The 14,345-nt window shown below is 47.0% G+C and overlaps 5 protein-coding genes across 5 annotated transcripts; 2 read left to right on the top strand and 3 right to left on the bottom strand.

The window, feature by feature from the left end:
• Positions 1–1,869: 1,869 nt before the first annotated feature.
• Positions 1,870–2,236, bottom strand: SERLADRAFT_481167 (uncharacterized protein; the record flags this gene model as incomplete). The annotated part of the gene is made up of 1 exon (XM_007324811.1): positions 1,870–2,236. A coding segment is annotated over one exon (315 nt), but the record flags the coding sequence as incomplete, so codon positions are not given.
• A 348-nt stretch (positions 2,237–2,584) lies between these two features.
• Positions 2,585–5,198, bottom strand: SERLADRAFT_444167 (uncharacterized protein; the record flags this gene model as incomplete). Its single annotated transcript, XM_007324810.1, has 8 exons — positions 2,585–3,040; positions 3,095–3,177; positions 3,236–3,674; positions 3,748–3,837; positions 3,890–4,104; positions 4,139–4,727; positions 4,785–4,992; positions 5,038–5,198. 8 exons carry the CDS (start codon positions 5,196–5,198, stop codon positions 2,585–2,587), a joined length of 2,241 nt encoding a protein of 746 aa, XP_007324872.1.
• Positions 5,199–5,627: 429 nt separating this feature from the next.
• SERLADRAFT_444166 (uncharacterized protein) lies at positions 5,628–6,552 on the top strand (the record flags this gene model as incomplete). Its single annotated transcript, XM_007324809.1, has 2 exons — positions 5,628–5,741; positions 6,265–6,552. 2 exons carry the CDS (start codon positions 5,628–5,630, stop codon positions 6,550–6,552), a joined length of 402 nt encoding a protein of 133 aa, XP_007324871.1.
• Positions 6,553–10,549: 3,997 nt separating this feature from the next.
• Positions 10,550–10,778, bottom strand: SERLADRAFT_404367 (uncharacterized protein; the record flags this gene model as incomplete). The annotated part of the gene is made up of 2 exons (XM_007324808.1): positions 10,550–10,706; positions 10,738–10,778. 2 exons carry the CDS (start codon positions 10,776–10,778, stop codon positions 10,550–10,552), a joined length of 198 nt encoding a protein of 65 aa, XP_007324870.1.
• Positions 10,779–11,660: 882 nt separating this feature from the next.
• SERLADRAFT_404364 (uncharacterized protein) lies at positions 11,661–12,086 on the top strand (the record flags this gene model as incomplete). Its single annotated transcript, XM_007324807.1, has 2 exons — positions 11,661–11,767; positions 11,844–12,086. A coding segment is annotated over one exon (185 nt), but the record flags the coding sequence as incomplete, so codon positions are not given.
• Between the last annotated feature and the right edge of the window lie 2,259 nt (positions 12,087–14,345).

Genomic DNA, 14,345 nt, shown 5'->3' with positions numbered 1-14,345 from the left:
ATGCAAAGTGTTTATGGGCATCACACGAATAAGTTCGAACGAATTTGATACAGATATGATCGCCTTCGTCCTCGGTTCCGGAAAAGACGAGCTTGTCAGAGTCCAGTTCTATCACGTACCGGAAATGTTTCAGTGTATTGCTGTGAAGCGATCTGTAACTCGTTGGGTACGCGAACATATGAGGGGGGACTGGTGCGGAAGTAAGAAGAGGGGTTTCTGTCAGGTTTTCGTAATACTCATTCAGCCTTTCGGCAGCTTTGCGAAAAGCGGCCATGTGACGTGTCACAGTAAGTCGATTGTGGATATCGGTGGAATGAAAGTGAAACGCAATAGGTGTTGACAAGATCTGTACCGTCGGACGCAAATTCCATGCGGCACCGGCAAACACTATATGTGGCCCTGCAGAAAGAACCAATTAGCTCCCCATAGAACCAGTACAGTATGCAGGGACCAACCGAAAATGGCGAGAAGGAGGCAGGGCAAAGGGGATCTGCTGAATTTGACAGCCTTATCTCTCGTCCCCTCCAGGTAGTATCCTATGGCTTGGAAATACGGCTCGGCTGATGCATTCCCGGTTTCGTTCTTGTATTCGGCGATCACATAACGATGTCCTTGGGATTGCATGTCTGCATCCGTAATATATGCAGTAGTTTTCGTTTTGGTGATGGTGAAGTGGAAGCGGTACTTTTGAAATACCTTGTCAACAGCTTCAAGCCGTCCATTCTCGTTTTCATACAAGGCCGACATGGCTATCGCGAGGTGCTCGACGAAACTGTTGTCGTCAGCTGTTACATCAATAGTCTGACAGTCATCAAGAAACTGGCCAAAGACAGGATGTAAGAGGGTTACGGGGATAGTTTCCTCATATTCGCGAGGACGACCACAGGGTATAGATTTAAGGTGTTGTGAATTATTCTGTCGTCTCCGAAATTCAGACGGGGTGCCAGTGGCTGAAGGCTTCTCCTTTGGAGTGGATATTAGGAATTTATTGCGTGCAGTCGCGATCGGATCGCCATTTCCTACGTGACGATATGCCGATGGAGGATGTCCCGTTATCTCTGTGAGCTTGGGTGAGTACGAGCCAATACCGTCATGCTTTTTGCTTACTTTCATCGAGTAGCTCGACGACAACACGTGGCATCTGAAGAAAAGGGACGTCATCGAAGACCTCCTTCAGAATCACAGTCCCTTGCAGCATTTGACCCGATCCTGTAGCACCAAGAATCTCGTGGAGCTCGTCATCGTTGTTTGCTGTAACCTTGTAAACTCTGAAGCCAGGAAAGGGTATAATACCACTGTATGCCGCCTTGATCGAAGCGTTGAGATCGCCAATATCGGCCTCCGCTGGTATTGTGACTTTAATGAAACCCGCAAGATTTGCCCCTCGCATCCAAAATTTGATGGAAAGCACGTCTGGTAATGTGAAGAGAATGATCATCATGATTGAGGTTGAGTTGGAATTGCAAGTGCCACATACCAATGATAAGGTGAAGTTGGTTTCTGGCAGGCGGTTGCGTAAAAACATCTGACAACTGCTGCCCCGCCTCCAGAGGATTTTCCAGACTGGGACTGGTGAGATTGCTGAGCACACCTTCAAGTGAATCACCTCCTTCATATGGAAAGGAAACTTTGTAGAGATCGAAATACCCTGCCCCCACATCACGTAACCGCGAGGGGTTCCTGTCCTTGATGATTTCTTTGAGGTCGTAGACAGTCTCTGAACTTGAGACCTTGACATAAAAGACGACACTGGATCTGTCACCGCGCACCCAGCAGCAAAGAGTCAAGTTTGGGACTTCAATTTTGCGTGAAACTGAGTCATAAAGTTTGCCGTCAGAAGGGTAATAGGATACAGTGATAAATGCGTACAAGAACTGGGTGCACGGACGATGATGAACCACACCCCTTCCTTAGACTTGGGGAAAAGGGTTGATAATTTGGATCGTCTGGTGAGCTTCATTTCCTTTGAATGATCCCACCGACTAAGTTTGCCTTCCAGTTGCTCATCGTCAGGAAGGCAAATGGAGTAGAGATCGAGATACTTTGCTTCCACATCACGGAACTGTGAGGAGTTCTTGTTCTTGATGGCTTCTTTGAGGTCGTAGACAGTCTCTGAACTTGAGATGTCGACAGTCGAGATCCTTTCAACATCTTCACCGTAGACCCAACAGTTGAGCTTTTCCATGTTGTGGCACTTGGCTGGACTGAATGAAAAGATGAAAGACGGTGCGCGTGTGTGTGGCAACTCCGCCATACCTTGGTGGGCAACTCCGCCATAGCCAGGGAAGTCACCGATTGACCGATTGTCGACCGATTATTCACGTGACCTGACTGTTTCATTTTACCCCAGGTTGCATCTTTTTTTTTTCACCAAGTTCGTTTCTAACCCTATTTTCGGGGTTCGCATAGGTAGTGGTACTCTTTCGAAAGTCTATACAGCGACAGCAAAGGCATAAAATATTTATATTAGAGATCTGTGCCCATTCATGTGTATTGCACAAGTATTATGAGTAGTGTGAATGCAGAAAAAAGTACGGAAATGCAGAAAAAAGTAAGGAAAAGAGCGAAAATCATGAAAAAAACTTCAAGAAACCACTACTGCTTGCTCCATGTCGGAAAGACAGTCAACCCTCAAATACTTTTTTCCTTCGTGCTCCTTGACCAAATCCGGCATGGGGGGACTCAACGTGAGGGATTCATAAAGCCGAAACAAGACTGGGCTGTTTGGAATTGGAGGGGTCATTCGTTTGACTAGCATAGCCGCAAATGCCTGATATTCCATCTCAAGGTCAGCACCATTTCCACCCTCAATTATGACCTTCTCATATATTTCACGAATAGTCGAGAGGAAAACCCGAGGATGAAAGTGAGTGCCATTCACAAAAATGCCTTGAGGCTGTGGCCAGGGTGGAAGCTCGTCTGGGAAATCCTTTCTGACAGGAACACCATCAGAACAGAATAGTTTCTTGTGGTTTCCTGAAAAGCCTGTCAATCCTGGGTACTTGATAGTGCGGCAACAGCTACATATTTGAGTCTTACGCTAGTAGCATAGTTAGATCAGTCATATATTGTTTCATGTATGTTTATCACTTACTGATTTCAGGTCTGTGTTTTCTCCTTTAACGAGCTGGACAATGAAACAATGGGTTCTCCAAAACTTCTCATTGCCGCTTGATGCTGATGAAAGAGACAGACAATTCAGTAGTACAATATGAGAGAATCAAACAATTCTTACAAACAAAATTATTAGACTTGATCCTCTCGACAATCTTTGTCTCTATTTCCCCCAATTTGTCAAATAGTGCACGGGGTTTTTTCATAACTGCTGGGCTACCACCAGACTTAGGAAGCTTCTCTAGTCTACTATTATAGTCTGCTGTAGCCAGAACCCATTTTTGAGATGTCATGCTGAACAATGCCCATTTATTTTGTAGGCGCATATCCATGAATAGGAAAAATTCGGCACTAGAGTTGAGGGTGAGTGAACGTGGGTCGATACCCGTCGAGATGGAAAATATGCGCTGAGAGCGTGAGAGACCATTCAAGTTGGGGTCAGCAAGTGGTGAGAAGGTCGCCATCAAGTTTTGGCTGGTGTGTTTGTCACTAGGGCACTTGGGGGCGACAGTCTTTGATCCAGGTGCAAAAAACATGCTGATAATATTGCTGGTGGATGGCTGGTTGGTCCGGATAAGTGGGTACCATGGGCATGCTCAGTGTTGATTTCATTATAGTCAGATATGTACTTACAGTGCCTTTTGCCTGTATACTTGAGGCATTTGTAGCCGGTGTACTTGGGGCGTTTGTTGCTGATGTACTTAGAGTGTTCGCTGTTGTCTCCTATGCAGTAGTGTACATTAGTATTTCCAAAAAGGATATTAAATCTACATACCTGAGCAGTGGGGATACAACTCTTCTTCTGTAGTGGGCCTTCCAATGCGCCAGCAAGTGGCCCCAACTCTTCAGTTAGGTCATAAAATGGGACCTTCCGCTTGAGAGGCCCAGATTGGCTGGAATTGGCAAGCGCTGTTGGCTCAGTTATAGCCATCATTTCACCTGGTTGCGATGAGGCATACTCAAGTAGAGCACATGAGTGTTGTGTGTCAGCTGAAAAGGACAGAAGTTAGTTAGGTAGCAAGACAGTCATGGTGAAGAGGATACTTGCCTAAGGTGATTTGAGGCACTGTAAGCAAGTTGGGGTCGATATCCAGGCATTGCAGGATTGATGTGGGCTCAATCTCGGCATCTAAGACTAATTGATCCAGGCTGAGGTCTTGCTCGTCAAAATCAGCCTCAGTCTTAAGTTCTATGAGGCCTCCAAATGTTGAGCTGTGGTTGGAGGGGCCGAGACCAAAGGATTCTTTGGTGTTGATGGATGAAAGGACAGGGCGTGCCTTCAGCTCTTGACTGTTGTTGCTGTGAGTTGGTTCTGTGGAAAGCAAGCTGTTCCATGAGTTGGCAATGTGGTTAGCTAAGCGGATGTGGTGTGTCCCATGGATGGAACTAAGGAATTTGCTCGGTTTCTGCGAGCGGAAGCGAATGCGTATGTTACGACGTATCACAAAATCAAAACCTAAGGCTAAGAACATCTCCAGGCCGCTGGCAAATGACCGCATGATGCCGTTCCAAGCCTTGTGCAACCCTTCAATGCGGCTTCCATCTGATCTTATATCTTGCCGAACTCGCATCAAACACCCTTTTTTGACGTGTGCGAGCTGTTCTGTGTGCACCTGTGTAATTTAGATTGTCAGTAGTAGTGTATATGGCATGAAAAATGAAGTACTTACCTTGGAGGCAGCTGCAGACCACACCCCGCCCTTTTCGGCCCACTTCTCAAACATCGTTTGAAGCTGGACCTCTTGCTCTTCTTTTGTTCGATACTTCGCACTTTCTCCATGACCTGATGCCCGTGAACTCAGGATAGCTTTGCTAATGTCGTGGGCTACAGCCGAACACTGAGGGTTCCTGGTTCCGTTGAGAATGGCAGCAAGATACCTGCAAATATGTGAGTACAAGAACAGATAAGTCGTGTTTACTTACCTCATAATAAAATGGAATACATCCAGGCCAACTTGTGCATCTGGTATTGCTTTATTGACTGCACTGCGTATGTGGCAGCAGTTATCAACAATGACCATTTGTGGGAGGGGCTGATCCAGTTTTTCATAGACAGACTTCAAGCCTTCAAGCAACTCCTCCATTTCTGTGTTTGCTTGAGTTTGGCAAAGTCTCTGTTAGATCCGGATTAGCCAGCAAGTTCAAACATTAATAAAACAAAACTCACCCAACAAAGTATCTCATTATCCTCGTTTATAGCGGTAAGCATTCCCCCCCTCATGAACTTAGTCCTTGTCTTCTGCTTATCTGCCACTGTTGCCTTCCCTGCAGCTTTGAAAGTATTGTCGAGAGAAATACAAACACCTGTTGCATCCCATGTTAGTTCCAGAGTTGATCAGCTACTGAAGGGAAAAGGATCTCACCAGACAAGGTGCGTAAGTATTCAGATGACTCAGCTTGTCGCGAGCGTTTACTGACTTCAAGATAAACATCTGTGATAAGATCATCAGTAATAGGTTTGTCACCATATGCATTGCTCAGGTTTGGTAGTGAGAATTCCACAAGAGGAGCACATGGCTCAAAAGGCAAGTGACACCTTCTTCTCTTTTCAAAATGTTGTAAGTATTCTAGAAAGCGCTGCTGATAGTCGAAAAGATGGAGTTCTGCGGTCAATGACACATTTCCAGGTAAGTGTTGAAGGCACAAAAGACATGATGACTTACGTTTGAAATTTTCTGCCAGTCCAGCCGATGTGGTTGAAGGTCGCAACTCAATGATCAGATCAAACAGATCGCGTGTCATACCGCATTTTTTGAAGAAGACTGGCACATTTCCTGTTTAATCTGGTGAGATCAGTGGCAGCTGTCTTGATGATGGGATTACTGTTGGAGATATGAGAGAAACAAGTGTCATACAAAGAAGGGAAGTGGCGCAAGCGCCGAACTAGGCAGGCCTAGTAGATGGAGTGGCCCGTGCGCCATCAGATAACATTTTTGATTTTGATTCCGTTCTCCCTTATATACGCTGTCGTTGTTAGGCAGACACCTCAGACCTTCACTCGAAGTCTGAGGTGAGATTCCCCTTTAGTGTTAAATTACGAGTACCTAGCTTACCTTTTGTTTTTCCAGCTGTTCATTGCTAGGTACATTATTTCAATATATTTAGACCTTCACTCAAAGTCTGAGCTGTTCATTGCTAGATAAACAATAGATTATGAGTCCCAGCAATGACGAATCAACTCACCTCGAGAAAGACACTATAGGTGTCCCAAAACTCAAACCCAATGGTTCAAACTGGTCCATTTACCGGATGCGTTTCGAATGGGCTCTGGCTGACAGAGACTGTGTCGAACACCTCTTGGGAACCGCGCCCAAACCAACGCCTACACCACCTGCTGCTGCACAGAGCACACAGGCCAGCTCCGGGACAACGGTTGCTCCCGTGTCGAGCAAGGAGGACCTAGATGCATTGAACACATGGTCAAAGAAAGAATACTGAGCGAGAAACATACTGGCACGTACCGTACCCGACTTTACCCTGCAAAAAAACCTCCACAAAGACACCGTAGCCAAGATGTGGAAGCTAATCTGTCAAGAAAATGAAAACAAGACAGAATTAGTACAATCAGAACTGCAAGACAGACTTGCCGCATTACGCTGTCCAGACAAAGGAAACATGCGAGTCCACATCAATAAAATCCGCAAGATGTGGGAGCAACTGAACTCCGCGGTGGTACAGCTCAGTGACAAAGAAAAATCCTCAAATGTCATGAGAAGCCTACCTTCCAAATATGCAACTTTTGTCTCCCAACTATCCGCATTTGCCCACATGACCGGAAACACCATTGACCCCAAAACATTGATAGTATACCTCTTGCAAGAATACGACCGTCTTACCATCTCAACCAAACAACCTGGCAAGAACGAGAACGCAGCCATGTCAGCGACTACAATGTCCAACAGAAGGAGTCGAGGCGGTAGAGGTCGAAGTGGAGGCCGAGGAGCGAGGAACGATCCCAAAGACAAGCCTTCTGACAATAGCAAGATCGAATGCTATAACTGTGGGGGAAAAGGCCACATCGGCCAAAATTGCCCTAGTGAAAGGCGCAACCGCAGAAACGACCAAAAGTGCTGAAGGAAAGGGCAATGCCCAAGAAACTGATAACAAGGGCAAGAAGCCCAAACAAGCGAATATTGCGATGGTCAAACGCGAGGAAGAGGGCATATAGAGCGCCATAGCGCTCCCCCCACCTAATGAATCACAAGAGTTAGCATTCTATGCCAAAAATGAAATACTCACCAATGGCGTTGAAACCGTCGAGTTGTACGACTCGGGGGCTACCGCCCATTTCACTCCCTACCGTCATCTTTTGAAGTCCTTTCAGACAATACCCGCCCAACCTATTAGCGCTGCAAATCAAAATTCATTTGCTGCAGTTGGGCGAGGTGAGCTTACCATCTATATGCCGAACGGCATCGAACGACCTACTCAAATCACCCTGAAGGATGTTCTTTACACACCAGACATTGCCCATACGCTGGTCTCAATTAGCCAAATTGATAAAGCCGGGTATAAGACCACCTTCAGCCGTGGGGAATGTGTAATCACAAACCCCAGTAGCAAGGTGATCGGTCAAATACCAAACATCGGCGGTGTGTATCCTTCTCGTCCTTTTGGACAAATCAGCCCAAGTGCGAATGCAGCGATAGAAAGACTCACCATCATGGACCTCCACAAACGTATGGAACACATAGCACCAGCTGCGGCCAAACACATGGTTGATAATGGGCTAGTCCAAGGTATTAAGCTGATACCTGGTGATGAAAACGCTTTCTGTGAGTCATGTGTGCACGCAAAAATAACACGAGAAGCCGTACCTAAGATCAAAACTGGCGAGCGTGCAATGGCCTACGGCGATGAGATACACATGGACCTTTGGGGCCCAGCACCTGTAGAAACACTTGGAGGAAAATGTTACTACGTCGCTTTCACAGACAATAAGACGCGGGAAACCCACCTATAACAACCAAGAGTGAATTACTCTGGCGCACACAGCACACACTATAAAGATGATGGAGTTGGGGAGTGGTTACCCCTAAGGCTGAAGTGAGTTTGTTGGTATACAACAGGAGGACTCGCTGAGGAGTCTCCTGGATCTATTGGGGTATATATACTACTACAGGTTGTTTGTACATGTGTACCATACAGTTGATGAAGGCAGTGGCTTGATGATGTCATAGGGCCTAGCCCGTATGGCCAGCTCCACTGCGTGAGAGAATTAAGTCTAAAAATAAAAGGAAGGCAACGCGGCGCGAGAAAGGGAAATGCCGCGTGGCACTTTAAGGTATAGAGTTAAAGCGGAGAATAAAAGGAAAAGGAGATGTCCGGAAATTGTGTTATCGTAACACCACCTGTTCCTAATACGCGACAAAAGTGACACTTTCTCGCAATTCCGCACGTATGAGGCATGGCTGCAAAATCATATGAGCGCCGCCATCGAGGTTCTACACAGCGATCAAGGTGGCGAGTTCTTGAGCGGAGAATTTGACGAATACCTGCAAAAGATGGGAATAGTCAGAAAACTGACCGTCCATGATACCCCCGAGCAGAACGGGGTGGCAGAACAAGTGAACCGCACTCTCATGGAGAAAGTGCGCGCCATGTTACATGCAAGCAGCCTACCCAAATATCTGTGGGGAGAGGCAGTCAGACACGCTGTCTGGCTTAAGAATCGGACCTCAACAAAGGCACTTACCGGCATGACACCGCATGAGGCCGCCCATGGCGTAAAACCTGACCTTTCCACCCTAAAAGAATGGGGCAGCCAAGTCTGGGTGCATCACAATGATGGAACGAAGCTCGATGCCTGCGCGCGTGCAGGCCGATGGATGGGTTTTGGCAGCGAAAGCAAAGGGCACAGGATTTACTGGCCAGAACGTCGATCTGTGACAGTTGAGCGTTCTGTCATCTTTGATGACTTGAAACTCACCCCAACGTTTAATGATGTGACCTTTCTTGAGCTTGAGGGGGAGAATAATGCCTATGATCAAGTCCAAAAAGAGAGTCAGATCATCGAGATAAACGCAAATAACGCACCTCAGGATCTACCTGATCCCCAAGCACTCATTGATCCACCTAATCCCCAAGCACCCATCATTCCACCTGATCCACAAAACGATCAACCTCCTGCTCAACCTCCTGTTCCACCCCCAGTGGCCCCTCGTCGAAGCACCCGTCTTCGTCAGCCAACCCAATACGTCCGCGACCTCCTACAAGGAAAAGGGTTAATATCAAAAACTGATAAAGAACCCACCTTGCCCAGAGGCATCCAACTGAACCTTAACGACCCCGAGGGAACAGATGAAGAAGAGAGGGACGACAAGGCCTTAAGAGACCTGGCCCAAAATGTGGCCATGGCGGCACGTATGGCTGACCTTGATGGTGTCGAGCCCAGAACCGTCGAAGAAGCAAAAAATTGTCCTGATTGGAACAAATGGGAATCAGCCATCAATGAAGAGCTAGAAAGGCTAGACAAAGCCAGAACATGGACGTACGTAGAAAAGCCATAAGGTGTTAGAATATACTCTGACATACCAATACTCCATAGGATAATACCTCTGATTTGTAAGCCAGCCCAGTATGCAGCAGCTATTCTGTGTAAGACGTCCGTGGTTGCATGTCATGTTTAAGATCCTACATTGTATAACCTTGGCCATATAGCTCAATTGGTAGAGCAGCTGGCATGTATCCAGAAGGTTCCAGGTTCAATCCCTGGTCTGGTCATTATCCAATTTTATCAGGTTATGAGCCCTGTGCTCTAGCCATCTTCCTGACCTCATATCTCACCATCCAAGTGTCCTACTGCTTATCCATCGTAACCATCGTCTTCTGGGACTCTTATTATCTCATCCATCACCTCAGATTACTCTGATCTCATCTTGATCTCCAACAACAACTCCTTGTTGCAAGTTACCCCCATTTTGGACGCTTTTTTGGTCTTATCTGCACCATATCTCGCCCAATCCTTATCTGATTGTCCTGTAACTTCTACCATCGTCTTCTACGGCCTAAATAACCCTAGGAGACCTGTCAGAGCGGTTGGATTTGAGCTGGATCTTTCTGTGAGCCTTTATCATCATTTGATCACCTTTTGGCCCCCTATTCCATATCTCCACATCCTGTGCTCGGATCTTGTAATATTTGGGCCATCTATTACTCTATAAAAACGTTCCCTATACCTCTGATTTGGTGGCAATCCATCCATCTTATCTGTCTCTGCATCAATTTCGACTTTTTGCCCTATTTTTCGCTTTTTGGCATATCTGGTGTGTGCATAAAGCTCCAATCTTCTCTACTCTGTCCATTATCAGATAGAACAAGCCTATAGACTGTGAAGCTCGCCTGCATTGCCTCAGTTTGCTGTTGCCTAGAGCCTCTCTCAGTCTGCGGTGTTTGGGGAGCTTAAGTCACTTTGTTGACTCATATACAAGCCCTATTAACCAACACTGTCTCGAGGCGATTTCTCTGTTAATATCAGTGTGGAATTGAAAGGGGAACACAGGCGTAACCCTGTAGCAGCACTAGGAAGCCTTAGCACCCTCCTGGATCGCTTTTTGGACGCTTTTTGGACCCTATTTGGACCTATCATTGCCCTTTTTCACCCTCTCCATATCCTCTCTATACCGCCTCACCATCTTATCTGCTCGCCTCCTACTGTTGCCCATCATCTTTGCCACTGTTTCATCGCCTATAGCCATCTCCTACATCATTTATATTCGCTCTATCGTCTTATACAACACCCATCATGTCTGACTCTGACCCAAAGTTCCATCCCTTGTCTGGCACTAACTACCCCCAGTGGAGTGGTGAAATGCAAGCTTGGTTGATGACCAAGGGACTGTGGAGGCTTGTCCCTGGCACTGAAAAGTGTCCTGGGACTGACGCTGAAGCAATAGAGAAATGGGAGTTGAGAGCTGAAAAGGCTGCTGGTGCATTATACCTCAATGTCACCAAAGAGCAGCGCATCCATCTTGATGGCATCATTGATGATCCTGTCAAGATCTGGGAGAAATTGGCCATTGTGCACGTCTCTAAGAAGCCTGGGACGAGATTTAATGCCTATGACGACTTCTTCTCTATCAGAAAGAAGGAGGACGAGTCCCTGCAGTCTCTCATGACCAGAATTGACGAAGGCATGCATCAAATTCAAAATCTTCGTCCTACTGGCTTCTCATTGTCTGAATTGGACGATGAATTGACATGCATGGCCATGATTAGGGCGCTTCCTGATCAATATGCCCACTTTACTTCGTCTCTACTGCTTCTGGGCACCTTGGATAAAACTCAGCTCAGGGATGCTTTCCTTGCTGAAGAGGTCAATCGCCGTCGTCGTGCTGAAGTCGATTCTGCCTTGCATTTTTTGTCTACCACTGCTAATAGCACCTGTACCCATCCTAACTGCCATCATTGCAACCAATCCACCACCTCTACTCGCATTCAGTGTGATTTCTGTGGTTTACTTGGTCATACCCAGGATAAATGCCACAGATATGTTATCAGTCGCCAACAGGCGGCGGAGGGCGCTAAGAATCGCTACAAGCGTGGCAATAAGGCTCAGGCAGGCCCCAGCAACTCTCAGAATACCTCTCAGCAGCCCAAATCTTCGCCCAACAATGCCAATTCATCTACTGTGGTCACTGAATCAGCTGAAAATGCAAGTCTTCGTTCCATTCATCCCTCTGATCCTCACTGCCCTCTCCAACTTGATGCTGACGTTGATTGGAATGCAGACACAGGCACCACTTCTCATATGACACCTCATCGTCATTGGGTGCACCACTATACCCCATATCGTGTGCCAATCAAGCTGGCTGATCACACTGTCGTCTATTCAGCTGGTGTTGGTACTGTGGTGTTTAATCCTGTGATGAATGGCAAAGTGGCTAGGGCTGTGGAATTCTCTAGAGTGCTCCATGTACCAGATCTTCGAAATAATCTCCTCTCAGTCTTGTATTTAACTCGTCAAAGTGGTTTCAATGTCACCATTTCGTCTCATTCCATGTCCTTTATGCGTGACAACACTCTCTTGTTCACTGCAACTATCAATGACAACAATGCAGCATTCCTTGATGGATTTACTGCTGCTTGTCTTGAATTGGGACATTTTACTGCGACTATACCACTTGATTTGATGCTCTGGCATCGCAGATTGGCTCACCACCATCATGCTGATGTCAAGAGACTGATACAGAGAGATCTGGTCACTGGGCTTACACTGGAATCCAAGGCTGCTCCTGATCCTGTCTGTGAACCGTGCTTGTCTGGCAAGATGCATGCCAATCCATTCCCCTCATCTGATACTCGCTCTGCTCATCCTTTGGACCTCATCCATTCTGATGTACACCAAGTCTCTTCCCCCACATTCTCTGGTTATCGCTACTGGGTCACCTTCATTGACGATCACAGTCGATTCCGTGTTGTTGTGCCTCTCAAGGCCAAGTCAGATGTCTTTGATGCTTTCAAGAGATTCAAGGCTTATGCTGAGACTCAATTGGAGCGTAAAATCAAGGCTTTGCGCGATGACAAAGGGGGAGAGTACATGTCCAAGGAATTTGAGCAATTTACAGATGACCATGGGATTGTCAGACAGCATACCACCAGGAATCGTCCTCAGCAAAATGGTGTGGCAGAACGAGCAAACAGACTTCTGACTGAGCGTATCACTGCCATGTTATCAGAGTCTGCATTGCCTAACAGCTTCTGGGGTGAATGTCTGTCCGCTTTGGTGCATGTCTGGAACAGGTGTCCCACTGATGCAGTGGCCCATGCCACTCCATTTGAGTTGTGGTATGGACGCAAGCCTGACATGTCTCACCTTCGCGTTTGGGGCTACACTGCCTATGTGCATGTGCAAAAGGACAAAAGAGGCGTCTTTGGCTCTCATATGGAGAAATGTGTGTTCATTGGTTACCCTGAGGGATACAAGGGATGGAAATTCTACAATCCTACCACCAAGCACACTGTTATCTCTGAGAGAGCTGATTTTGATGAGCGCTACTTCCCTGGCTTGAAGAGGTCTTCTGACAATGTCCCGCCTCCACCTCCCACTCCACCTTCGCTATCCATGCCATTGGGCCTGATTGAGGATGTCCCTGCACCAGGTCCAGGGGGAGATATAGGCCCACCAGCTGCACTTCAGCAGCCTCAACCATTGCCTGACAATGGGCCTCATTTGGACCTTGATGCAAAACCACCTGTGAATCAACCTCCTGAGCTTCCAAATCACCCTCCTCATCGCTCACCTTCTCCTGACTTGCCTATTGCACTGAGACGCCCTGTAAGGGCTAGGAGACCACCTAGACCATGGTGGCTTCAACACAGACAACCTACTCCTGCCATTGAGAGTGATGACAGTGATTCTGAGGCAGTTGATGATGAAGTGGCACACTTTGGAGACTCTGCTGAGCCTAGGTCATTTGCAGATGCAATGAAGCGTCCTGATGCAGATAAATGGAGAGAGGCAGCCATGGAAGAGCTTCAAGCTCATGAGCGCAATGGTACTTGGTCACTAGTGGAACTACCTCCTGGAGTCAAGGCTATTGGTGGAAAGTGGGTCTTCAAGATCAAGCGCAACTCGGATGGCACTGTTGAGCGCTACAAGGCCAGATATGTGGCCAAAGGTTATAACCAGCGCCCTGGCTTTGATTTCCTCGAAATATTTGCACCTACTGTCCGCATATCATCCATCAGAGTTGTCCTTGCCATTGCAGCCATCCACAACCTCCATTTGCGCTCCATTGACATTTCCCATGCATTCCTGAATGGAGTCATGGATGTCAAGGTTTACATGCATCAGCCAGAGGGATTCCATCAGGGTCCTCGCAATCTTGTTTGCCAGTTGGACAAGGCCATCTATGGGACAAAGCAGGGAGGCAGAATGTGGAACCAGAAGATGCACACTGTGCTTGAAAAACTCGGATTCAAGCGTACTTATTCAGACTCTGCCATCTATGTCTTTAACAGAGCTGATGTGTGCATTATCCTGCCTGTCTTTGTTGATGACATGACACTGGCATCCACTTCTACTTCTGCACTTGACCAAGCTGTCAAGGACCTCTCCCTGCACTTTAAGCTTCGTGATCTTGGCCCTACTTCTTACCTACTTGGCATTTCCATCACTAGAGACCCAAGTAATCGCACCATCTCCCTCTCCCAACATCAGTACACTCTGGACATTTTGGAGCGCTTTGGCATGAAGGACTGCAAGCCTGTGTCCACTCCCATGGATCCTG

This window comes from Serpula lacrymans, assembly GCF_000218685.1.
Source record: "Serpula lacrymans var. lacrymans S7.9 unplaced genomic scaffold SERLAscaffold_26, whole genome shotgun sequence".
NCBI classification, from domain to species: domain Eukaryota; kingdom Fungi; phylum Basidiomycota; class Agaricomycetes; order Boletales; family Serpulaceae; genus Serpula; species Serpula lacrymans.
This window is presented reverse-complemented; position numbering and strand designations above follow the sequence as displayed.